This window comes from Plecotus auritus (assembly GCF_963455305.1).
Source record: "Plecotus auritus genome assembly, chromosome: 6".
NCBI lineage: Eukaryota > Metazoa > Chordata > Mammalia > Chiroptera > Vespertilionidae > Plecotus > Plecotus auritus.
This window is the reverse complement of record NC_137773.1, coordinates 165,731,602-165,759,071: the sequence shown is the minus strand read 5'-3', so window position 1 is coordinate 165,759,071 and position 27,470 is coordinate 165,731,602. Positions and strand designations below refer to the sequence as shown.

Sequence of the window (27,470 nt, the reverse complement as noted above, 5' to 3'; positions counted from 1 at the left end):
CACAGCAAATCCTCGAATCTCCCAGAGAGGAAGACGACACACAGACAAACAGTATGCTGCTGCTTCAAGCCTAAAAGACATCCCTCCTCAAACCATTAAGCTTTGGCTTAACTAGAAGTATACAGACCGAGCCAATCCCAAGCTCTTCTCTTACAGCTCCAACTCAAAGTGCCTTTAAGTCTGGCGAACTTTTTTGGCCCAATACATAATTTAGATTGTTTATGGTACCCCTTGTGTTTCCCTAAATAAATTACACTTAAGAGGGCATCCATCAGTCAAAGAGTTCGTGCACCTGGGGCAGTGCCCAGGGCCCCAGCCACCTGCCAGCTGCAACACAGCACAGGCTGAGAGAGCATTGCCTCTCGCGAAGGAATGATTTTTTCTTTTTAAAGCAAAAAGATGAACACGTTTGAGATGTGAAGTCAGTGACAACCAAAAGTGGTCTTTTTTTTTTTTTTTAAATCTGTGCGTTATTTAGATTTCCTTTAGCCATCTCAATACCCAAACCTATCTATTCAAATCCAATTGGCATCTCCAAACACAAACTGACCTTACATCCCACCCTGCCACCTGACCAGATTAGACATACACGGGGATTATTGTCTAAGCATCACATTTCCTCCATAGAAACATTTTACTCTCCTCCCTTCCGGCACCTAGGACCTCTCACGGTGTTAAAGACTTCCCTTTTTGACACAATTCCTACCCACCCTAGCATCACCTCACATCGGGCAGGAGGTATGCACTTAAAAACACCTAATTCTGAAAAGCTTCACTCACACTAGAGAGTTCCAAATATTGGCTTTTCTCCTCTTTCTTTGATATGGAGCATTCCACATTGTCCAATAAACACATTCCAAAGTGCTTCGCACCAATCCCTGTGGATCAGGAGTCAGTTGTGGGCGGCCGCAGAGGCCAATGTTTTAAAAACAACATCTTTCCCCAGTGTGACCATGTTTTGCAAATGGCAGTGATGCACAATTTTGGGTAAGGAGATATACCCCCACCGAGAGTAAAAAGAGGCAGCACCACATACCTACCCCCATTCCAGGGAGAATCTCCTAGAGCTTTAAAGCCTGCAAATTGGTCAGTCTATTGATTAAAATAAGACCTGGTCATTTCAGCCATGTGTGGAAACTCTGGCTTTACAATCAAATCCATAGAAAAGTGATAAATAAGCCATTTTAGTTATTGCCATTCACCAAGAAAATTCCCCACTCAGATCCCAGATGTCCCCACATGTGGGAGGAGACTGGGAAGAAAGGATGAGAGCGAAGACAATGATGAAACTGAACACGGAATCATCAAAGGGAGTAGTAACCACACTTGATACGTCATCCCAGCCATTGTCATGACCTAGAGTTTTCTGAGAACATTAAAGAACTTTTAAGATCCATTTCTTCAATAAGAATAATAATAATAAATGTTTTAAGCATTTAAAGCAAGTTGTCTTTGGTGTTTAAAGGGTGATTTGTTGGGTAAGGTGGGGTGGGGCTGGGGGTGAGGAAAAGACCAGCACCAAGTCATTCCAAAATAAAAATGTTTCCTTATATGAGCCCTTTACCAAAGAACTTAGACGTTAGGGACAAAATAAAAGGCAACTGAATAGAAACGGAGGCAGGACTCCCTGTTCAATTCTTCAATAAAAGAAAATAATTACAAAATGAGACTTCCTGTCACCTCCCCACCCTGTCACACAGCAAGCCGAGGCAGCAGGTTCAAGTTTCTTTTTAATTTCTGGATACTTTACTGAAGCTCTTCAAGAAATGAGGTTTCCCCCCATTTCGGTCATTCAGAAACCCTAGAACCAAAGCAATGGGAACTGGGAATTGGTAGATTAAATGTCCAGAAAAGCAATTTGATTGATTTGTTAACACTGTCCCCGACATCTTTTCTTTGGGGATGACAAATTGCTTCGTTTGTCAGTTTATTCTGTTCACTTAAAACGACATCCATATTGCAAAAGGGATTTCTTTTAAATTCAGGAACAGAAAGTGACCCGTTAAGTCTGTTTAAACAAGAGCTCTTCCTGTAAGCCCCTGGCTTCCGAGAGCCTGTTTTTCTCCTGAGCTGTGCAAGTCTCGAATCTGGTTCTTATTTCCGTGTTTGCGGGAAATGCAGGGACCCGTGTGGGTTCTGCCAAGCAGGGTATCAGCCCCACCGGCTTCCCACTTAAAAAGACAGATAATGCCCAGAAGCACAAGGTTTTGTACCCAAGTCCAGGTTACTACGAACCAACCCTGTAAAGTGACCGACGCCGTCCCACAGTTCTGCAGTGGAGACTGGCTTCAATTTTCATTCTTTGGTACCGAGATAGAGGTTTCACAAAAGATAGTATGTCCTACATTTCGAGGTGGGGCAATTTAAGTTTACAGATCCTTTACATTCAAAGGCCCTTGGGGGGCTCGGAGGTGGGGGGGGCTGGGGGAGAGACGACGTTAACCTGGAGGTCCTACGGTAGGGCGCGGGGAGTAGACTGCTTTGTAAAAGAGACGGGAGCAGAGGGTGAAGGATGGGCTGTTCCTATGAATCTGACTTTCAGAACATTCTATTTCCCTGCACTTCCCAAGCAGGAAAAAAATTGTGCTTTTAAACATAAAAGTTCATTCCCTCGCCTACTACTCTTCTTAGCCAAAGGCATGCTTCCATGAACAGAACAGCGTTCAATGGAGGATCGGGGATCAACCCCAACCCTCCTGCAGAGTCCGGAAGAGTTTGGGGGTGACTTGCTTCATTCTCATGCTCCCAAAAGACTACCTCGGGACACGCACGTGCACCCAGCACGCCATGTCCAAAACCCTCTTTTCTGAGAATGAGGTCCACTTTCTTCTCCCGATTGCTTAACTCTTTATAACCAACAGCAAACTAAGAATACTTAACGTTTGAGAATACTTTTAACAAAAATGCTGAACTACATTTATTACTTTTTAGAAACTACAGCAGGAAGAGAAAGGTTCATTGGGAGGCTGTGCGTCACCTTCAGCTTCCTTAACCTGATGGAAGACGGCCTCACACACACGGCCCTGCCTTGAAAGAAACGAAGGTGACATAACCTAAACTACGAATAGGAGTCTGCTTTTCTCGGCTAGCAAGCCACAGCCCCATCTTCTAGGAACAAGAAAAGATGCTGAACAGGATGACAGACACACTGAGATATAAAAGGAGAACGTAAGAAAGTTCTCCATTGCAGCATTTTTTTTTAAAAAAAAATCCCCCCCCCAAAAGATCAAGATCACACAACACAATCTAACCCCATAAACACAGTATTCTCAAGAACACAAATACTCTATAATTAAGCATTTAAAATCCTATTTTCCCACGGTTCATACTTTTTTGTGGGTTTGTTGTTGTTTTTTTTTTACTTAGTAGTTTCTTCCGTGTTTCCTTGGCTCAATCTACAGAGTATCAGCCCACCACACACATCCAGTGCCCTCCCAGCCAGAGACAATAGGCTTGTGCATGTCACGTCCCGCAGAGGGGAAGAGGGACACGTGACCTCCACTGAGCTGAGGGCCTGCTGGAGAAGGAAATGTAAAGATTTATGAGGTAGATAGAAATTATCACTTCACAGGCTCAATCCCTGCAGAAAAGATAAGTACATTCATCTGTAAAAAAATAAAGATGAGGTAGGACTTAGGCAACGTTGTACTTTTCTTGTTCTCTTTAAACAAAAGAAAAAAAGAAATTTCCCTGAGACTGTTTCTTTTTTGAAATTCAAAAGGAGAAAGAGAGAGAGAGAGAGAGACATGCACACCCCAAACACAAAAGCCTAGAAAATGTGATTAGAAGATGAGGATTCGATTGTTGCCAAAGTCAACCACGACGATCATCCCGTCAGGGGTGACGGCGATGCCGGAAGGACGGTCCATCTGCCCAAAGCCACTGCCCTGAGCTCCAAACTTGCACAGGAAGCTGCCGTTGGACTCGAACATCTGTACCCGGTGGTTCCTGGAATCGGCCACAATGATGCGCCCCTCCTGATCCACGGCCACGCCCTGCGGGCGCAGGAACTGCCCGTTGCCGGTGCCCTCTGAGCCCAGAAAGCGTGCAGACTGGCAATCGGGGTGAATAACCAGGAGCCGGTGGTTGTTGAAGTCGGTGACCACCAAGTGGCCCTCGTGGTTGAAGGCCACGCCCCGAGGAGAGTCAAAGTGCTTCCAGAGAGCCCCCTCGAAGCCATACTTATTCAGGAAGACGCCATCGGGCCCGAACAGCTGGATCCGGTGGTTCCGCGTGTCTGAGACCAGGATCTTGCCCTCAGAATTCACCGCCACATCCCAAGGGTAGTTGAACTGCCCATTCTTGGTTCCTTTCTCGCCAAACTTGAGGAGGAACTGGCCCTCGAAGGTGAAGACCTGAATTCGATGATTGTCCTTGTCGGCCACCACGATCCTGCGGGAGGCGTCACAGGCCACCCCGGCCGGTCGGTCGAACTGCCCGGGCCGGGAGCCCAGGGTGCCGAATTTGTGGTGAAAGGTGCCACAGGGCTTGAACACCTGGATGCGGTTGTTGCTGCGGTCGGCGACCACGATGTAGCCCTCCTTGTCCACACTCACGCCCCAAGGACGGCAGAGTTTGCCATCGCTGTCGCCCTCGCTGCCGAAACTTAGGCCCGGGATCCCGATGCCCACGTAGCTGCGGCCTGACTTGACCACCACCTTGAAGGGGCTGTTCTCGATGTGCTGGTTGCACAGGGTGACCGACACCAGGTGCTCACCCTCCAGCTGGGGCCGGTAGCTCACCAGGTAAGTCCCGTTCTGCTGATCACTCACCTCGGCCCCGAACAGGTTGCCGTCAGGGCCCAGGACCACAGCTGACATCAGGTCGCCCCCTGAGAGACGAGGCTCCCCATCGTGGTCATAGCCCATGACAGTGAAGGTGGCCACCTTACCCTGGAGGGCCCGCTTGAGGCCATCGCCCGTGGCCTTGGTGAGCGGCGCGAAGGCCCCGCTGCTGACGAAGCCGAAGGACTTGATGGCGAGGTACAGTGCCTGGTCGGGGGGCGTGAACATGACCCGGTCGTCTTCCTGGGGCTGCAGGAAGCTGCGCACCGTCTTCAGCTCCTGCACCTGGGCCAGCATGCGGTCTCGGGCCAGCAGGATGTCCAGCGCCCGGCCCTCCTCCAGGACCTGCTGGACGGCGCTGATGGTGCTCTCCAGCTTGTTGAGGTTCTGCCGCAGCTTTTCCACCTGCAGGTACAGAGACTTGGCCTTCACCTGGCGGATCTTCTCTACCTGGAGGGAAAGGTGAGGACAGGGAGAGAGGACACAGAGGCTTAGAGCCAAGCACAGAAAACACATCACCTGACACTAGTCAGGAGCAGGCGTCCTCAAACTACGGCCCGCGGGCCACATGTGGCCCGCCGAGGACATTTATCCGGCCCGCCGGGTGCCGCTGCCTGTCCTGCTTAGCAGCCGACTTGTCCCGGGCCCACAGTGTGCATAGGAATTTGTTCATAGTTTTTTTTTAAACTATAGTCCGGCCCTCCAACGGTCTGAGGGACAGTGAACTGGACCCCTGTTTAAAAAGTTTGAGGACCCCTGGTCAGGAGGAACCCTCGGACAAACCCGTGCTGAAGAGACAATCCACAGAAACAACTGGTCTGCGCTCCTCAAACACAGCAAAATCCAACAGCAAAAAAGGGCTGACGAACTGTTCCAGGTATAGGGGATGACTACACAGACATAACTAAATGCAGTGAGTGATCCTGGATTGGGGGGGTGGTGAGAGGAAGGAGTTGGGGGTGGGGGGTAGGAGCCGAGTTGTGCCTCTAAAAATACTATTTCTGAAATTTGACTACTGACTGAGGAGTAGATACTAGTATAGGATCGAGATTAAACTTCCTGATTTTAATGAACTGTGTGCTTAGCTAAGAGAATGTTCTTGAGCAGAGGCAATAAACAGTTTTAGAACTTAGGGGATAAAGGGGCATCGTGTCTCCAACACCAACTCACTCTCAAGTCAGATCCATACTTTTTATATATAGAGAGAGTGATGAAAATAGGGCAAAATATAAATAACTGGTGAATGTGGATTAAGGACATACTCAGACGTCCTCAAACTATGGCCCGCGGGCCACATGCGGCCCGCCGAGGACATTTATCCGGCCCGCTGGGTGCCGCTGCCTGTCCTGCTTAGCAGCCGACTCGTCCCGGGCCCGCAGTGCGCATAGGAATTTGTTCATAGTTTGTTTTTTTTAAAACTATAGTCCGGCCCTCCAACCGTCTGAGGGACAGTGAACTGGCCCCCTGTTTAAAAAGTTTGAGGACCCCTGCACAGGGTTCTTTTATTATTAACTCCTGCAACTTAGAAATTAAATAAAAATTTAAAAAAAAAAAAAAAAAAAAAACAGCCCTTGAACAAGTGTTTATTGAGTACCTACGTTGTGTCAGGCACTGGAGGTACAGTGACCAACTGAAAACACGGATGGTCCCTGCCCTCAAAGGAGGTTACACTTTTACACGATATACACTCAGCAAGCTCACGAAGAAACACGGTAGGGTGATTTCTGGTGATGATGGGTCTTAGAGAGTAGAGATGGGAGATGCAATCCTAGGGAGGCCGGATTTAGACAAGAGGGATGCCAGAGACCGTTCCTTTCACAAGCCAAGGGCTATAAAGAGTGATCCAAACAGAGGAAAGAATAGGCATGAAGACCCTGAGGTGGGCACTTGCCTGGAATTAAAAAAAAATAAAAAACTAGCGAGTTTTACGCAGGGAGAGACATGAGTGGGTTTATGTTCTTACATAACCTACAAGGACCATGTAGGGGAGAGGACAAGGGAGGAAGCAGAGACCAGCGAGCACCCAGGTGAGGGGTGATGGCACCTTAGCACCAGTGGTGGCTGTGAAGGTGGAGAGACAGAAAAGTGGCAGAAAGGATACCAGAGGCAGAACCAGCGGGGCTTCCCAATAGCCGAGGCCAGCCTTACGCTCCCCAAAGACTGAACTGTCAGTGCTGCTACGGAGAGCCTGCGAGGCCTTGAATAAAATGCGACCCCCACCCTCACACACAAGAAAGACACCGAGAGAGTAAAGGGAGTTGGTGAGGACCTAAGGACCTAATTCCACATTACACCTCCTCTGGTCTCCTCGCCTCACCTCCAAGAACAGGTTTTAGAAACCTTCCATCGGAAGCCTGAAAGGCCGTACCCACAAAATTTGGAGAAAGGAGCCCCCTAAATCTAAAATGCCATAATAAACATGGATTCAGATCTGCCGCAGTAATTCCTGCCTCAAAGGCGGGATTTTTGTTTGACCAAGGAAACGGAGTCATTTCTCCCTTCTTTCGCATTAACTTAACTAAAAGTCCTCTCATCTTAAGCGATTTCCCCCAGGAAGGGAGCACAAAGGTCACCCAGCTAGTTCACCCTGCTGTGCAGAGGACCGTGAATGCCAACTGCTCTGAAAGCTACAGAAAGCCTATTTCAGAATGCGGGGATGCTTGGATTTTCATCAGATTCTCCCTTGGGGAGTGATGAGGTGATTTCTGACCCATTTCAAATGCTTTTTTTGTCTGCCCACCCTGGAAGCAGGACACGTATGTGCAGAGAGGCCCTTGTGGGGACAGGTCAGAGAGGCTTTGTCCTTTGGTCTTGCACTGGCGCAAGCCTCCCAGGCTTTGGTTCTGACCCCTCAGCTAGGTGGTTGTCGCTAACCCCAAGAGGAAGCCATATCCACTGGAAATGTATAAGCCACAAGAGTGAAAGGTGGTTCACCTGGCCGCTCCAGTATCTCAATGAACAATAAACGGAGATGCAAAAAGGCAAAACCTTATCACAAAGAGGTGCCCAGGCGGAAAAATTCGTAATCGATAAAAGAGAGGGCGAGTCCCTCATGACTTGGGGCGAGGTACCATAGCAAAAAGGTCAAGATAAATGAGTGTGTCCAGAATGAGCAAGCCTATTTGGGAGGAATCTGAGAATGAGTTCTTGGGCAAGGAGAGATAATAACGTGTATTGCACAAAGAAATGGACTATTTTTGTTTTTTTTTCCCTCTCCCAAAATTTGCTTCTCTTAAGAGTCAAAACTTGCTTTCCATTCCTCCTGAAAGAAAACAGCCTTTGGAAGAGGCGGCGAGTCAGCCTCACGGGAGGGAGGATGAGAACTTAGGTGAGATCCGCAGCAACACACAAAGGCCTTTTCATCGGCAAATCCAGAAGAGCGGGTTTGTGGCAGAGTTCACCACAGCGCTCTCAGGTTGCAAGGAGTGGGCCCCTTTCCGTTATAATGAACAGTCGTGGGTGGCATGAGGCTGACAGACCACGGGGGCATCTGAGTGTCTGATAACCGTGTCAGGGCCACAAAGGTGCCTACATAAAATATGTGCTGAATTAAATCTTGGGACTTTTTTTTTCCTCCCATGGAGTCTTTCTCTTCTTGTCAAAAAAGCAACTGAGCCATATTCCTTGAGAGGTCAGACGAAGCAGAAAACAGCGAATTAGGAGCTAACTAAATGGGAGCATATGCAAGATCCGAGGTAGCCTCCCAGAGACCATTTTCGGGCCACTTCCGGAAATGGAGGTACCACCTCGCTACCATCATGTAGTTTGATGATCAAAACAAGCACGCACACACCTACGCTCACCCTTTGTATGTGGCCTCACTTGCGTGCTCAGAGAATGTGGAACTGGCGTGTGGCACAAGCGCCTTTCACAAGCATATTCCCCCTCCTCCCTCTGAGGGAGAGGGAAGATCAGACAAGAAAATGCTGGGATGGTGACTTGGGTAGGGAGAGCCAGCTTTCCAGCTGATTTTTAAAACATGTATATTTTTATTGATTTCAGAGAGGAAGGGAGAGGGAGAGAGAGAGAGAGAAACAGCAATGATGAGAGAGTCACTGATGGGCTGCCTCCTGCACGCCCCCTACCGCAACCCGGGCATGTGCCCTTGACTGGAATTGAATCTGGGACCCTTCAGTCCGCAGGTCGATGCTCTATCCACTGAGCCAAACCGGCGAGGGCTCCAGCTGATTTTTTTATCTAAACAGCACACCAGTGTGCTCAGCATGCTTTCCTGCTCCAACAGGAAGAAAGGGCACAGGCTCACTGCCCTCGCCAAGTGGAAAACTGGCCTTCCCCAAGGGTTCAGGAAGTGCAACCAGCCAGGACACCAAAAATAAGGATGCTGCCTACCAGCCTGCTTTCCTAACAACGGTTTCGATTGTCCGTCCTTTCAGCGTCCTTCGGAGCATCTGTGCCATAGAAAACTCGGGACTCCTTCCAGTCTTGGCACCCGACCACTTCTGAAAAGGCTTCTTGTTATTTTACTGCCTGGAGAGCACCCACAAGGTTCCAGGGACCCCTGGATTTTTCTGCCAATGCAACTCTGGAAAACTACCAAGTAATCTAAATTTAGAGCCGGGGGGTCCAGGATCTGACACGTGGTTCACGGAAGAAATGCCGGTCAGCCGAGGAGGCCCGGCCTGGGGGTGGGCGTGCTCTCCCCATTACCTTCCACAGCAGCTCGCACTCCCGCTCCTCCAGGGCCTTCTTATGTCTTGCAGTCACGGCCTTGACCTCCGACTGTACCACCTTGGCCTTCATCTCCACCTGTTCCGCCACGGTCTGGGCCTGCTCGATGCTCAGCTGGAAAACCAGAAACCATTGCATGGCATCAGGAGGACCTTCACACGCCTCCAACAAAACATTTAAAGTCTGCTCCCCTCCACCCCCCACCAGACCTGAAAAGCGAACACCCAAGGGCCCCCCAGACCGCTTGCTCCACTTCCTTGGAAAGAAAGCAGACACTTAGGGAGAGAATGGCATCTGTCTGACATGTAACTGAAGGAGTTGCTGGCAAGCGCTGGGTGTCTTTGTATGGGAAATGGCACCTCCCCGGTGAATGTCAGGACTATCAAGAGCTACTCTGACACAGTGAACCCAGTGTAGCTGGGTCGCAGCCGAAAACCGGGAATACAGATCAGATGTGAAATGTACTACCTCGGGCACACGAACAACTTCCTTCCCACAGACTGTCTGGCCTTACTGCCCACCTGGGGGAAACCCTGAAGGCTGGGCCCATCCCACACACGAGGGAATACGACAGGCTGCAAGCCAGCAGTTATCCATCACCTTCCTGTCATGTCATTTCCAGCCAGAACCAACCCCACAGGCATACTGGGAATATTGGTCACCTCAGTAACCGTGCCCTGTGGATAGAGACCATCAACACCGCCACACACACCCCGCCCCCACCCAACCCTGTACCACCAGCTCTAGTAAATCAGCCAGTTTAATCAGACGTATTATTGTTCATAAAAAATTAATCCAGACAGAAGGCCTCGTGTTTTCATTAATATTACATGACACGTCTTCAAAAGGATTTCTCTGAGATACTGAGGAATTAAATCAGGGATTCTAAAACTGACGGCTGAGGGTGCAATCGTTTTAGAGCCAGCTTCCCAAACCAGGAGGGGCCTGGGGAAGCATAAAGAGTTTGGAGCCTGACCTGGTGATGGGTGACCAACCATCCGTGTACCCTGGGGACCGAGGAGTACCCAGAATATGGAACACATCACAAACTGGGGCGGTCCAGGGCGAACCAGGCTGATGATCAACATAGGAGTCGGGTGACCAGGTTCAAATCCTGGCTCCTCCACCTTCTTGTCGAAAGGCCTTGGGACCAGGAGTTCCTAGCCTCCAACCATGGTAAGAGTCAGGACTGCGAGAAAAATGCAACAGAATACGTGGAAAGAGCTGACCGCAGCACCTGGCCGGCAAAGGTTCCTCCCTAGAACTTCCAGCAGGAGCATAGCGCATTCTTGCCGACACCCTGATTTTGGACTTGTAGCCTTCAGAAGGGCGAGATAACACATTCCTGTTGTTTTAAGTCACCCAGGTGGTGATAAGTTGTTGGAAGTAGCTCTAGGAAACTAACAAGTAGCCAACAAACGGAAGCAGATGAATTTGTCTAAATTATCCCTTTACGATCAAAAACCAGAATGACCAACAAAAGCAAGTGTGCTACATAAGCAGATAGAATGGGGTTGGTAGATTTCAAATGTCTCGGGCTGTCAAGTCAAGATTCATTCAGAAAAAGAGAAACCTCACTAGACATGGAAACAGAGACAATTTAAAGTAAAGAATCTGGCTAACTAGGAACTGGAGCAGGGCTAGGACAAAGGGCACGCTGAGGATTAGAGATGGACAGTAACTGGGGGAAGTAGCCACCGAATCCTCGGGGGTTCCCAAGAACAAAGAGAAGAAATTGGGGTTTTTCCAGTACGTTCTGGGAGTGGCCAAAGCAAGACATTGGAAGCAACTTCTGCAGCCAGGATGGAAAAACGCCCCCCGATAACAGTAAGAAGTTAAGAGGAAGAAGCGAGTCCCTTCTTCCCACTTACAGGTAGTGCTACAGCCCCAGCATCACGTGGTACAGGTGAGAAAGGGCGGGAGAGGAGAACTTAGTGACGGGCACACCCTGTTTTCAGGTGTGTTGGTTATTAATTAGCACAGAGGTGTCAATATCTGACACCACCAAGCCTGTGTCTATAATATCTCTTATTTTTAAAAATGTTTTATTGATATTAGAGAGAGGAAGGAAGAGGGAGAGATAGAAACATCAATGATGAGAGAGAATTATTGATCGGTTGTCTCCTGTACACCCCCCACTGAGAATCGAGCCTGAAAACTGGGGATATGCCCTGAAACAACCACTGAGCTATGCTAGTTGGACCATAATATTTCTTTTTTATTGATTTCATAGAGAAAGGGAGCAGGAGAGATAGGAACATCAGTGATGAAAAGAAGAGAGAAGAGAAGAGAAGAGAAGAGAAGAGAAGAGAAGAGAAGAGAAGAGAAGAGAAGCGAAGCCCTGACCGGTTTGGCTCAGTGGATAGAGCGTCGGCCTGCGGACTCAAGGGTCCCGGGTTCAATTCCAGTCAAGGGCATGTACCTTGGTTGCGGGCACACCCCCAGTAGGGGGTGTGCATGAGGCAGCTGATCGATGTTTCTAACTCTATCCCTCTCCCTTCCTCTCTGTAAAAAAATCAATAAAATATATTAAAAAAAAAAGAAAGAAAGAAAAGATCAATGATGAGAATCATGGATCGGCTGCTCCTGCACGACCCCTACTGGGGATCCAGTCCGAAACCCAGGCAACCGGGGCATGTGCCCTGACCCGGAATCGAACCATAACCTCCTGGTTCATAGGTCGATGCTCAACCACTGACCCACACCAGCTAAATGTTTCTTCATGTTTCCTCAATGGTCAGCAGAGGTGGCAAACTGCTTTCTATGTTCACCAATGTCATTCATTATATACCGAACTTGAAAATAACAAGGCCAACAACACTCCTCTAGGGCAAGAACTGGCTGGGAAAGCAACGAACACCCCCTTTGCTTGGGGGTGGGGTGGGGTGTGACTCTACCCACCTCTTCCCCTACTGTCCCCTAGCAAGGCTTGCTCCCTCAGGCCCTGCCAGATCCCTACAAGCCAAGCCCTTGGGTTTGGAACTCGCATTCTCTAGCAAGAACAGCTTCTTCCATTTTTCAAGCAGGTGGAAGGGGTGAAAAGCTCTTACTTCAATCTCCGTCACCCTCACGCATGCAAGAATAACATCAATCCTAGGGTTGGGAGTCATAAAAGCCGTGCTGCAGACAAAATGGATCTTTGCCTTCTAAATCGCGCACAAACCAGTCAAGCACGGCATTCCAAGATGCACAGCCAGGACCTGCTGAACTCGTCCCCATTATTGAAGGCAGGGCCTCTGGAGGAGACAAGAGGCAGGTGGGTTGGGGAAGATGACAGTGGGGAAGGGGCCGAGTCAACTTTGAAAACAGAAACACAATTTGCCGTTAAAATGAAAAAACAACAACCAACAAGCATGGGGCTTGAGAGGAAAAAAATGTTATCATCTTCTAAATGTTAACACAGATCCAATCAAACATCTGAAATTGGCCGAAACCGGTTTGGCTCAGTGGATAGAGCGTCGGCCTGCGGACTGAAGGGTCCCGGGTTCGATTCCGGTCAGGGGCATGTACCTTGGTTGCGGGCACATCCCCAGTGGGAGGTGTGCAGGAGGCAGCTGATTGATGTTTCTCTCTCATCGATGTTTCTAGCTCTCTATCCCTCTCCCTTCCTCTCTGTGAAATATCAATAAAATATATTTTTTTTAAAAAAAGAAATATTAAAAAAAAAAAAACATCTGAAATTGAGGGTCTCAATCTGGGCAAGCAAAATCGGTCAGTGCGTGCCAGCTGACCACTTAGTACTGAGGAGTCGGAGGCCATACATGGGTTTCCTAGGGCGGAGTGCAGAAAGCGATTAGTGATGTCTGCCATGGAGAACTGTGGTGGCCTAATGGCTGGTATTTAAAGTGCACTGATAACCAGAAGATAATAAAAGTGCATAAATCCGCAGGCCACCATAGCAGATAAAGAAAAATACTCTACTGTACCCATATAATTGTAATCACACTTAAGAGCTTTGAAACTACGATTTATCTTAAAATTATCAGTACATGGCTCAGTGGTTGGAGCGTCGGCCTGCAGACCAAAGGGTCCAGGGTTCGATTCCTGGTCAAGGGCATATACCTGGGTTGCAGGTTTGTTCCCTGACCCTGTTCAGGGTGCATGCAGTGCATGCAGGAACCAACTGATGTGTCTCTCTCACATTGATTTTCTTCTTTTCTCTCTTCCTCGCTCCCTCCCTCCTTCTCTTAAAAGAAAAAATTATGGTAAAAATACCCTTAAGTGAGGATTAACAAACAAAAAAAGTCAGCACAGTTTTTCTTTCATTAGTTGTATATAAAATAAACGTGCATCTTACACCCAATGGCATCTTAAATGTGATAAAAGATATAGAACAGTTAAAGAATCAAGGCTCTCTTATGTGGAGAGCAACCATATTCCTATCCTGCTTATGAATACCGCCAGGAATCAGTGCACCTTACAAAACCCTCTAATTACACAGGTGACCAGAATGATGTATATTTTCAGGAGGAATCAAAGTAATAGAATATTCTAAAAAGCAATAAAAATGATGAGGTAACACTACAAACATCTTCCATGCTTTCTTTGTTTTGGGCAACTCTAGACTCTCATCAGGGTAATTAATTCCCTTTACAGGGCTGTCTAGAATTAATCAAAGGATTTACTTGTGGGTGCTTTTTATAAATATTGGGAACTGTGGTCCATAGTCCACTGTACATCCAATACTTGTAATTTAACGCTGGATTTTTTTAAGAAACACACAAGCAAACAGTCAATGGGAGAGATGTCTTTTTTATGTATACTCTTCCCATCCAGGAATGATTTATTAGAAGCTTACACAGAAACTAATCTTGAAAAGAAGCTGATGAGGACATCAGGATGGGAGGAAAAGAAGGTGCTCAAGTCCTGGCCGGCTTGGCTCAGTGGATAGTGCGTTGGCCTGTGGACTCAAGGGTCCTGGGTTCGATTCCAGTCAAGGGCACATGCCTGGGTAGTGGGCTTGATCCCCAGTGAGGGGGCGTACGGGAGGCAGCCAATCAATGATTCTCTCTCATCATTGATGTTTCTATCTCTCCCTCTCCTTTCCTCTCTAAAAATCAATAAAAATATATTAAAAAAAAAAAAAAAAAAAAAAAAAGAAGGTGCTCAAGACAAGATGAGGGAGGTTAATACACAAACTACCTACAGGGCATGGCTGCTTACTTATTACTAGAGGCCCGGTGCATGACATTCATGCACTAGGGGTGGAGGTAGGGGGTCCCTCAGCCCGGCCTGCGCCCTTTTTGCAGTCCGGGAGCCCGCGGGGGATGTCCAATTGACGGCTTACGCCCACTCCCCGGTGGAGCCCAAGTCGGAGCCTAAGCAGCAGGTGGATATCCTCAGTGCTGCCAGAGGTGGGCTGCTGTGCTCGCCAGCCCAGCTTGTGGCCGAGCAGCGCTTCCCCTGTGGGAGGCACTGACCACCAGGGGGCAGCTCCTGCGTTGAGCGTCCGCCTGTCCTTCCACCGTTTGGTCATTTGCATATTACCCTTTTATTATAAAGGAAGGATAGGAGAGCAGCCAATATACATCTCAAGCCTTCTGGCCTCAACACAAACACACAGACGAAAATCAGTGTGCAATTCGGGGTCCAGAAGTGACGTGAAAAAAAGGCAAAAACACCGATGCTGAGCCTCTAGTGAATTTTTATTGTCTCCCAAATACAGAGGGGAAACCAGTAAGACAGATATATCCTCTGGTTGAAGAAAGGGAATGGAGTTTCTGAAAAGTTTTTCTAAACAAAAGCTGTTAAATGTAAATTAAAACAACCCCCCCCCCCCCACGGTACTGAGCCCATTGTTGTAAAATATATTTCTGGGTTACTAATACTCATTTAAAGGTGGTGTAAAGTTAGTAAGGACTTAAATCTACTACCTGTCTCCCTGCAGATGTGGCTGTCTAGTATCCTTTACTTTGAGATGTTAAATGCTCATTCATTTGCTCCAAAGGGAACTCCCTATCATAGTGTCCCCAGCGGATAGGGCCTATCCCTGCAGATAGGGCCTAAACTGGCAGTTAGACATCTCTCGCAATCCAGGGTGCTGGCCGGGCGAGGGGCCATGGTTGTTCTGGTCTCTGATTGTTCCGCCGTTTTGGTCACTGGGTTTTTATTATATAGGATGTTCCAGGCTCCTCCCCCCACCCCAAAAGGGAAGAGGAAGGGGGAAAGGATACCCACTCTTTCCCCGAGGGTGGCTTGCTGAACGGTGCAGGCCTGAAGCGATCGCCACGTAAGCCCACCTTTCTCTCAGCACTACGTGGATAAGCCCAGGTCCAGTAGCAAGAATGAGGTTACCATGGAGAGGGGGACAGGACTAAATGATTGACAGTGCTGGCACCAAGATCTGCGTCCCTGGATACCTGAAGCCTGATCCATCCATATTCTTCTACCTGGTCACCTGAGACTATTCATTCCCTTTTAGTCCACTGCAACCAAGAGTCCTAATTAAGACAGCATGGGAAATTTTTAAATTAGGTCATGGTGTATTAAAGTTCTTCAACCATGATTTTTCTCCGTATTTGGGGGGGTGCGTGAGGAGGGGGGCTTGCACATGCGTAAGAGGGGGGTGGGGAGCTAGAGAGAGGACACCTGCTCACATGCTTCCCAAATGAGAAACAGTGTCTATTAGTTTTGGATTCAAACGGCAATCCTATTCACACTTAGCGTGCCTCTGGCAGGTTACTTGAGGTTAACTTCTTTGGAGCAAAGCGTTCTCTTTGCAAAATGGAAAGAATGACACCCACACCACAAGGCACTACTACGTATACAGAAAGCACCTATTTCAGCGCCTGGAACAGAGCAGGAGCTCAGTAAACAGGTCTTGTTAGTCCTCACTGAAGAAAAGGGAAGGCCTATGGTTAAGGAGATCTGGTTGCTTGGGCAAAGCAATTAATTTTGTTCTTTCATTTCCATATTTGTCATAGAAAAAACGACGTTTCCTTGATCTACTTTTGGGGATAGTTTAAATTAGTTCACAAGAGAGCGTAGGTATTCTCAGCATAGTTGTGGCAACTTTCCATCAGTGTCCGCAGGGGACCTTAGTCTATTAGGATGACCAAAGAAATGATAAAAGACAAACAGAAGATAAGGGATAAAATTAATCCAAAAGTCTAGATTAACATTTCATCTGTACAACCTAAAACAATTATGCTTAGACATTAAGCTCAGTTCTCATTTTTTGTGCAAAATGGTGTAATAGCTATTACTCTTGCTTTAACATGAAGAGCGACCATGTTTATTTTAGTGTGTGTGTGTGTGTGTGTGTGTAAATAAATATATATATTTTTTTATTGGTTTCAGAGAGGGAGATAGAAACATCAACGATGAGAGAGACCCATCCATCAGCTGTCTCCTGCACACCCTCTTACTGGGGATTGAGCCTGCAACGAGGGAATGTGCCCTGAAGGGGAATCAAACTGGCAACCTTTTGGTGCACAAAGGCAAGGCACCCGAAGGAGCCACACCAGCAAGGGTGGGTGCCACACCAGCAAGGGTGACATCGGTGGTTCTTTAAACTCCCCAGGTGACGGTGTCTTAGAAGCCTGTGGGACAAGCACTTGACAAGGTCCTAACTGTAGTGGCATAAAAATGGAAACCACAAACCACTTCATTCAGGACACAGTCATTAAGATAGAATAGAAATAAAACCGAATATGTACCAGTGAGGATGCTGACACATGCGATGTAACAGTAACCACGAGACAGAGACACTCTGAAGGCATAATAAGAATACGACTGAGTAAACCATTCCGGAAATAGACTCTCAAACCTTCAATTTTAGGACTTGGATTATCAGACAATTTGACTCATCAGAAAGATTACTTCAATATCACGCACGGGAAAGTGACGGCTATGGAGAAATATATTAAAATCTAAACCATCCTTAAACCATCTTCCCTAGAGCACACGGTCAGTTCTTCAACCACTTTTCTGAAAGATACTTTTTAAAAATATATATTTTACTGATTTTTTACAGAGAGGAAGGGAGAGGGATAGAGAAATAGAAACATCGTTGAGAGAGAAACATCCTTCAGCTGCCTCCTGCACACCCCCTACTGGGAATGTGCCCGCAACCAAGGGACATACCCTTGACTAGAATCGAACCTGGGACCCTTCAGTCCATAGGCTGATGCTCTATCCACCGAGCCAAACCGATTAGGGCTAAAAGATGCTTTTTGAACAATTCACTTATTCAAATACTCTAGCATGTAACTAACAACAGTTTCCTATTCAATTTCTGCTCAAGGGTTGGCAGTGTTCCTTGATTTTCCAGCTTAGCCTACAAAACAAAGGCTAACATCTCATGGTGTTTCTGTGTTCCTAAAACCTGGATCAGGCAAGGAGACTCAAAATCAGTTCAGGCACACAATATTACCCGACTGTGTGAGAGAACGCTGCTATGCCCCAAAGTTACATGTGTCCCTAACCCCAAAGAGATAGAAATTAAACAGAAACCAGAGTCTAAATGACCAGGATGTGACCTGATTACCCAGGAGAGTTTTGAGACTGTGAATCTTAGGGGAAATTGCCCATGCTCGCTTCTTTCTCATCTATAAATAAATAAATAAATCTGAATAGCAAAGGTCTCTGTCTGAAAAGCATCAAGCTCCCAGTCCTGTAGTCCACCTGGAACTGGGGAGGGGCTGGATGGGAAACAGACAGATGATGTGATAGGGGCCCAGGCTAAGTGTATGGAACAAGCCTAGACCAGCCATTAACTTTGGCCCCATCCTAATCTGCACAAGACTTCAAGGTGGTCCCCACCCCTCCCGCCCCAGCCCCAGGGATTATTGCTGCATGGATATCACATGAGCTCACTCGGGTCATTGTTCCACCACGGCCCCCACACACTGGCGTCTGCCCAGTAATCTACACACGCCATCTGAAAGGTAGTGGGAAAGGTTTTATGCACAAGGAAGTAGGTGAAGGGTGGGGAAGGACTGACCTGGATCGCCTGGCGGCCCTGCTGGGCGTCAGCCAGCAGCTGAATGGTGAGAGCCCGTGAGTCCTGCAGTGCCTCCTGGAGGTAGATGAAGCTGTGGCCCCCGTGCCGGCCCATTGTACACTCACGACAGATGGGCACCGAGCAAGTGTCACAGTACAGGTGCAGCACCTGGGGACCAGAGAGGGGACAGGCGTTAATGAGAGCCGCAGGCCTGGAGTCAGAGAGGACAGCAACAGGGGCTCTGGATCCCAGGCTCCCAACCTCCCCCCTCCCAAGAACCTGGCACAAACCCGTCAAGGGCAGGGAGCAATGTAGTCAACTGTGAGCCCAATTTGCTCTTCTTCCCATCCCGCCTGGTCAAAAGAAAGACAACCATCATTCCACTCCAGGTTCATTCAGAAACAAAACTGAGACACTTCAAAGACAATAATACACTGAGTGCCCAGATTATTACGATCTCTGAATGCATAATAATCTGGCTACTCAGTGTATATCCTATATAATAAAAGGCTAGCATGCAAATTGTCCCCTCGACCAGGAATTTCGACCCGCAGGCAGGCCGGCCAACTGCCCATGTCCCCTCACCCTGGCCAAGCTGGCCGGAACCCACCCATGCATGAATTCATGCACCGAGCCTCTTAATACATATATACTGAGTGGCCAGATTATTATGCATTCAGAGATCATAATAATCTGGCCACACTCAGTGTATTTCCCTGTATCTCAGATTCATTACCCAGAAATATTCGAAGATGATGTTTTCCTGATCTGAGATTGGTAGCCCAAATGAAAGAACACACCGGAAATTTTCTCTCACCACCCCTGCCTCTGGGCGTGTGAAGCGAGGCTAGAGGCCAGTATCAATCAGCCGCACACCACAGGTCGCTGCCACCCTCCCTGTCAAGGAGGTTAGCACAACATGCAGAGCATGGTTCTCCAGGCACTCAAGCAAGCTAAGGGCTTAAGCTCCTGGAACGAAGGCAAAAAGCTCGTGGGGTAAGGTCAGCCAGCTTCTTGTCTTTTCTTCTTCCTGCCAAGTTGTCCCAAGGAAGGAGTTGACCTTGGGAGGCAGCCCATGCTGAGAGAACCGATGTTCTGTATTTCCCTGGGGCCCAGCACGCTGGGAGGGAGGGAGAGGAAGGGTTGGCACCACCTCCACCTACTGATAAATGAGGAGCTCTCAAGAGCGACAGCTTTTTGGCACAGAAACTGGGCCAGTCTCGTATCCCTCCGCAGAGCAGGGTACTTAGCACCACTCTCCGTAAATGTTTGCTGGATGGCTTTCAAGAGCAGAGCTTAAATTTGCCTCTGGTACACTTGGGTGTGAGGCAAAGCCAGCCAACACGCAACAGGAGGCAGGGGAGTGGTGCCGAAGGGGGTTCTCTCTCACACACAATGCACCATGCATGTCATCTCCAGATGAAGACAAGAGGTTCTGAGGTGCTTAAGGCCTCACAGCTAGCAAAGGCAGAGCAAGGAGGCCAACCTACGACTTATTCTTTTCTTTTCTAATTGGATTCACTGCCGTGACACGGGTTACCAAAATTATACAGGTTTCAGGAGCACAATTCTACAGCACGCCATCTGTACACTGTACTGTGTGTGACCGGAGACTTGGAAAGAGTTGCTTCCAACCCATGCCTGGCCTGGCACTGGCCTCCTCATGCAGAGCCCACAGCACCTTGCTAGGTCTCCTGGAGGTCTCAGGGGTTCCAGAGCTCATCCAGGCTGAGAAGCAGAGACAGGGAGACAGAGATAAGGAGGGAGAAAGGGTTGGTGGGAGCCCTGAGGCTAACAGTGAGAATGCTGTTTCTTTCCTTTCCCAGATCACTGTATTGACCCATCCAAGTCTTGGCATGAAGCACACCCACTAGGAAATGATCCCCCCCCCACCCCCCACCAAGAGCTCAGCCCCGTCAACAGGCCTGCTCCACTCTGGGTTAGAGGCAAAGATTTAGAATATTCCATTCCTACTTTTAAGAAATGGCTCTGACGTGGCGTGTTTTATGGAGTCTGTATTACAGGAGGGAGACCATGGTCAGGTTCCTAGTTTTCTACCACTTTTGCCATCCAGCGGCATGCCGTTCGGGAGCCATGGTAGACTGAAAACCAGTTGTTGGCAATCTGCCTTCTTCAAGACCAATCACTCTTAAAAGCAGGTCCACCATGTGGAGATGAGCTCATCTTTCTAATCCGGTAAACCCAAAATTCTCTAACCTTAAATACTAACCACAAGATGCAACGCTGGGTGCATTTGGGGGAAATTCCTGGGGTCTTTTTTTTTTTTTTTAATATATTTTATTGGTTTTTTACAGAGAGGAAGGGAGAGGGATAGAGAGTTAGAAACATCGATGAGAGAGAAACATCCATCAGCTGCCTCCTGCACACCCCCCACCGGGGATGTGCCCGCAACCAAGGTACATGCCCTTTACCGGAATCGAACCCGGGACCCCTCAGTCCACAGGCCGACGCTCCATCCACTGAGCCAAACCGGCCAGGGCTTTTTTTTTTTTTTTTTTAATGATGTGATGCTAAAGCAATTCGCCCACAGGTTTCAGCCACATTGCTTCCCTTTGCTCCCTCCATTTGTCATGGGAAGAAAGGGATCACCCCTATGCTAATGGCAAGTGTGAAAAACTCCCATCAGAAGGTTCCTTTTAAATTAGAATGAGGCATGCTGGCCAACCTTCTGTCTCCTGCCCCCTCCTACCACACAGTTAAGCAATCTTCTCTACCTCTTCTCAGGAGTAGCCTGTTGTCCCCACAGCTGTGTGGACTGACCAGCTATCGCCGGGAAACAGCTCATCTATCTGCGCAGGCAGTTGAGTGACCAAGAACCTTAGGCTGTTCACCTGAGCCTGACACGACCTTGTCATGGGACAACCTAGCCAGGCTGACTAGGTACCTCAGGAGACCCCTTCTACCCCAAGAACCCTGCCTCTAGGGCAGCCTTGGGCAAACTACGGCCCGCGGGCCGGATCCGGCTGTTCTATCTGGTTCTCTTGCTCTCCCCTCCGCTCCTTTACTTTGAATTTATATTAGTTCACACAAACACTCCATCCATGCTTTTGTTCCGGCCCTCCGGTCCAGTTTAAGAACCCATTGTGGCCGAAACCGGTTTGGCTCAGTGGATAGAGCCTCGGCCTGCGGACTGAAGGGTCCCGGGTTCGATTCCGGTCAAGGGCATGTACCTTGGTTGCGGGCACATCCCTAGTGGGAGGTGTGCAGGAGGCAGCTGATCGATGTTTCTCTCTCATCGATGTTTCTAGCTCTCTATCCCTCTCCCTTCCTCTCTGTAAAATATCAATAAAATATATTAAAAAAAAAAAAAAAAAGAACCCATTGTGGCCCTCGAGTCAAAAAGTTTGCCCACCCCTGCTCTAGGGTCTCGACCTCAGAAACCAAGAGGCTTGGAAATAACTCTGGGCCAAACCAGGCAGCCAGGTGCCAGTTGTACAACTGCCAGTAATTAAGGGGAACCTGGTGAATCCAACAAGTAAAAGGTGTAGAAGAATTCTGCAGGTGAAGTGGCCAGAGAAGAAATCCTGGTCAGAGGGTGGAAGGAGTGGAGTGGGGGGGAGGACAATGGGGGAGGGGGGGGAGCGGTGCCCGAAGCCCCTGGCACCAGGCCCCTCACATGTGCAGGCTGGAAAGTCCAGATACCTCCATAATGGACAAAGGAAGTCCCGGGTCCCTGGATGCAATCCCACCTGGCATCATTTCACATGGGATCGATGCAGCTCTAGGCCACGCTGGGGCTGGGCGTGGGGAGCACCCAGCCAGTTGGTCATAAAAAGCTGTGGGTGAGTAGAACCACAGCCGCATGGTGCTTGTAATTAATAAATCACTGACTTTTAAAAACAACAACGTGTTGTCCAAATACTGAAAACGTGATCAATTATATAAACTCTCTAACAAAAAGTTGGAGCGGAACTTTGGGAAGATTTCGCACTCCGTTTAGAAGCTCCGCATCTCATCTACTTGAAACGTCTAAGGTCGAAAACCCACCATTTCAGAGCCTGTGAAACGCGATCAATAGATAAGGGTGTGTGCATGGGTGCCATACTCTGAATCAGCTGCAAGATATTTTAACAGAGCAAAGTGGGAAACCCACGTCTTCCAAAGAAAGGGCTGTGTGGAGGGTCCCAAGGCCAGAAATGTAGCAGAGGCCATGAACTATGGCTCCAGGAAGGGGGTTGGGGGGGAAGGAGCAGGCCTCTGGTGGGAGGAATTCCAGGGCCTGGGGCTGCCTGTTTGGGCCTTCCCGGGCAGATGCACAGACACGCCCCCACCCCCACCTCCCCCCGCCCCTGCATGGCGACAATCTGGCTGCCCCAGCTGAATGGAGCAGGCTCGACCTCTGACCTTGCAAGTGACCACCCTCTTCCCTGCCCCCAGCTTCCAGGAGGCCCCACCCACTGCCTTCCTCTCCCAAAATTTCTAAAATACCAGGCAGAGACAAAGACCTAGGAATGTGGGCCCAGCAGGAGAGGAAGGGGGAGGTTAAAGAAAAAATAAATAAATAAAAATACCAAGTAGGCAGGTTTACCTTAGCCCGAGCTTAAATAAAGTGCTTTGTTAACGAATGAGACTTGGTGTGTGCGCGCACTTTACTGGAAACCTACTTTTTCTAATACCTGCGATCCCACAAGGAATTCATCCACACCGCACATCTATAAGAACGAGCTTCTAGTTTTAAATGCAACTGCCCACATCAGCGAAGAATGCAAGCGCAAAGGATGGACGGGCCTCTCGTAGGCAAAATACCCCACAAGTGAAATGCAATATATTAACCGCTGTTAAAGTTACCTTTGAGATTTCCCCCCCCCCTAACATCTCTTTTAAAATGACTGGGGACATCTGGCCTCCCACAAACTCCGGCTTAGACAGAAAGAGGCCCCCACCCACCCAAAAGGGCTTCTTAGTTTCCCACGATAGAAATGAAGTGAATGAAGAATGACTGGTGACAACCAGAAGCCTTATCAGTGTGTGCCACCGGGCAGGCTCTCCTCTTTAAAAGTGGGTAAGCCAAGTTCAAGGAGTGAAGTCCAGCCACAAAGCTAAGTCTATTCACTAACATCAAAACCAAGTTTTACTTGATTTATGGGAAATACACTGAATACCGAGTCCAAATCCAAGGCAGGGGAGGGGGGCTCCTCCCGTCTCCCTGGCCACGTGGTGCTGCTGCTGTGACCTGCACCCCCTGGCCCCCGGAAAGAGGGGAAAGAAATCTGGACCCTTTTCCCAGCACCAGCACCACCAGCTCAAAATAGCAGAGCTGGGCTGAGGACAAATTATTTTTTGTGTGGGGAAAGTGAGTGCCTGAAAAAAATTTAGATAGGGAACTCCCTGTGTTTTTAATATACACAGACACATAAGTGCAGTTTTAAATCTCCCAATTTACATAATCCTTCCAAAAATATGCTATATTCTACCTGTGCGAATTTTTAGAAGACAAACAGGGGTACATCATAGTTGACTTTTTTCACTTAACCATATTAAACTCGGCGAGTGTCCTGGCTCAAGCTGCCTGCCTTAAGAAGGGCTGCAAGTCCTGATTTTTTTTTTTTTTAATCACAAGCAATGCTGCAGGGACTATCCCTGTTCTTCATACAACCCACAATTTTCAACTTGGCCATATTTCCAACTGATATGTCACTTGATGTACCGGGGGAAACATCTACACGTCAAGTGTGGCTAGTAAGGATTCTCGAATTTAACAACGTTAAGTCAGCTCAACCTCCACCCATGGGAACACAGGTTAGCAAGTACCTGTGCCTGTTCCCAACAAGACCCAATGTACACAAAAAGCCAGCGGGGGGACGCCAGGCGAGGTGGCCAGTGATGGGACTGGGAGCGAAGGAACCCGCTCAGGAGAGGAGCGGCAAGAAGGCAAGCCTGGTTGTGTTTCTGCCTCCTCAGTCGTGGCTGCTGCAGAGACCAAGGAGACTACTGTCCCAAACCTGAAGACTGTAAGCTACTGGGCAGCAGAACCTGAACATGATTTATGATTTTTACCAGTGACTGTGAGTTTTCATATATTTACTGAAGCAACGCTAATACTCATTATGTTGTGGTAATCTACATGCATCTATTGGTAACAACACCACAGATGTGCCTCAAAATTTCTAAAGTCAGAAATTTCGAAGCACGTCTGATCCCAAGGGCACATATTACCACCTGCTGGCCAGCTAGCTAAGTAAAATTCATTACCAGGCCTCACCAAGCAACAGAAAGAATTAAGAGTACCTGGTGGTGCCCTAGCCGGGTTTGGCTCAGTGGATAGAGTGTCAGTTCTCAGACTTGAAGGGTCCTGGGTTTGATTCCGGTCAAGGACATGTATGTAAACTGGTTGCAGGTTCGACCCAACTCAAGGAGCTGCAGGTTCGTTTAACCAGACAAGAGAAACCTACCAGGTGAACAAAGGGCAGAGGTGGAGGTGGGGAGGGGGATCTGGGCAGAAGACAGCATTTCTCAGAGCCTTTGTGAAGCCATAAGAAGAAACATCTAATTTTTAAAGTATAAAGACCGTGTCATCAAATACCCAGTGTGCGACAATATACACGGCAACTCCAAGGATGTGGAGGGGGGGAACAGAGCTACGCCTCTAGCTCATTCCATTCTACTGGCAGTGAGAGAGCCTTGCTGGGCCTGCATCTGCTTCCTCCCCTGCCTTTCACCGCTGCTGACAAACAAGTTCACTCTCCAGGCCCCCAGTGCCTGCCTCTAGGGAAGCCAACCTGCAGCAGCTCCCTCACTCCTGTCGATTCTGATCTTCAGGCTGGAGCCTCTTATCTCTGTCCCACCATATGCAGCCCGAGGCCCATGGCCCTGCGCCCACCAAGGCCAGCAGGGTTTGCCGCCCACAGCCTGGAGTCTCACTCACATTTTTGTTGATGATGTTGTTAATCCTCACCTGAGGATATTTTTCCATTGATTTTTTTTTTAAGAGAGTGGAAGGGAGGGGGGACAGAGAGAGAGAGAAGCACCGATGTGCCACATCGACTGGTGCCTCCTGCAGTCCCGGACTGGGAATGGAACCTGAGATCTTTAGGAAGGCTGTCCAACGCTCCAACCACTGAGCCAAACCGGCCAGGGCTCACTCACGTTTCTTGAAGGCTCTGACACTGGCTCACAGTGGCCAAGAGACACACATGCACTCAGGGTTTCCTGCAACTGATCGATCCCAGTTATGACACCAATTGAGTGGCACGTGGAACATGCCAGAATTGTGTTTTGGATTACTGCCTACCGAACGTTACTTTTTAACAAATAAACTTATTTACTTAAATAAAACTTGGCTGTTTAAAACATTCTTCCAGTTTAGAATTAAAAATTTCCACACCAGAAAAACAGGTTGGTATACCCACACAATAGACTATCTTCTCAGCACTGAAAATGAATTCACGGACTGGTGCAATCTCGCAGAAAAATCTCAAAGGCATATGCTTGGTGGAAAAAGCCAGAATAAAAAATAACAGACTGCATGATTCCATTTATATGAAGGCAAAACTAATCAGAGGTGGGGAAAAAAGCAGAGAAGTTGCAGGTAAAAACAGGAGTGACTGGAGGGCACTCAAAGGAACTGTCATGGAGCGATGGAAATGCCCTAATATTGATGGGTACACACGAACGTATATATAATTGTCAAAACTCAAACTGCAAATTTACAATCTATTTATTTTATGTAAATTGTTTCTTTTTTAATTGTATCTTTAAAAAAGGGTGAGGGAGCCCTGGCCAGGTAGCTCCGTTGGTTGGAGTGTTGTCTCATACACCAAAAGGTTGCAGGTTCGATTCCCAGTCAGGGCACATACCCAGGTTACAGGTTCAATCCCTAGTCAAGGCCCACACAGGAAGCAATAGAAGCTTCTCTCTCTCTCTCTCTCTCTCTCACAAAATCAATTAAAAAACATACCTTCAGGTGAGGATTTTTAAAAAATTGTAAACAGTGTGTGTGTGTCGGGGGGGGGGGGGGGAGGACGTGCCGACGACGAGGACGACCTAGTGTTGATGGGGTGAAGTTTGGAGCCTAGCCTCGGCATGGCACTCTTCCTAGCTAAGGACCTAATAAATACTCGCTGAGCCCATAAATGAGCTACTCCAATGGCCAGATGTAATTTACTTCCAATAGGTTGCTAACATTCTTCCCACAAATGCTCCCATTAGGTATTATTTCTCCTTTGCCCTCCACTGTAAATATTATCTTAAGTTCTATCTCACAAGAGGCAGGTCTCAGACCAACTCCCTGGAGGTTTTTTGGGGGGGAAAAAAAATTAAGAGCCCCGAGTCCGATTTACAGCACTGCGGGCGGCCGGCGGTCATACAAAGCCGTATGAAATCATTAGTGTCCCAGCTGCCGCCCCTGCATGCATCTGACCTCTGATGTACTAATGAGGGGCCCATGCCGCTTCCAGCAGCAAATAAAATTGAGATTTGTTCCAACACTGAGCTCACTGCCCACGGAAATTACAGACTTTTAAACAGTACCCGAAAAGGTAGATTTCTGACACAGATACACAGTTTTCCTGTTGCCTCCGAGGTCACGAAAGCAAGGCACGGGTTTAATCTGTTGTGTTCTGGACAAGAGTCGGTGGTAGCTGGGAGGCTGGCTTCAAAAAAAAAAAAAAAAAAAAAAAAAAAGGCAAGACTCTGTAGGTGGCCGTGTAACTCAGTTCCTCACTCACCTCTTAAACAGTGGGCAACATTGTGCACCTGAAACCTTTTCACTCTCGAAAGTAGCAAAAGGGGTTTCAGTTGCCTGTGTGGGGGAGATGATGTGCACAGGTGGATTTAAGCAAGGGAAGGCACTCACACCTGGGGAAGACTGTCTTGAGAAGGAAGCAGAAATAAAAGACACAGAGAAGAATAACATTAATAACAAAAATGTTTTAAATATTTTTATTAATTTCAGAGAGGAAGGGAGAGGGAGACAGAAACATCAATGAGGAGAGACAACACTGATCAGCTACCTCCCCCGCAGCCCACCCCCCACTAGGAATCAAGCCCCAAATCTGGACATATTACCCTGATCGGGAATCGAACAGTGACCT

At 48.2% G+C, this 27,470-nt stretch overlaps 1 protein-coding gene across 1 annotated transcript in view; it reads right to left on the bottom strand.

The window, feature by feature from the left end:
- Positions 1-3,782: 3,782 nt before the first annotated feature.
- Positions 3,783-27,470, bottom strand: part of TRIM71 (tripartite motif containing 71) — a gene marked incomplete at both ends in the record, with an annotated part of 61,661 nt that continues 37,973 nt past the window's right edge. Inside the window, 3 exons of the mRNA XM_080675571.1 lie at positions 3,783-5,234; positions 9,453-9,587; positions 18,418-18,585. Of these exons, the coding sequence (XP_080531697.1) occupies positions 3,783-5,234; positions 9,453-9,587; positions 18,418-18,585 (1,755 nt within the window). The remainder of the gene's footprint in view (positions 5,235-9,452; positions 9,588-18,417; positions 18,586-27,470) is intronic.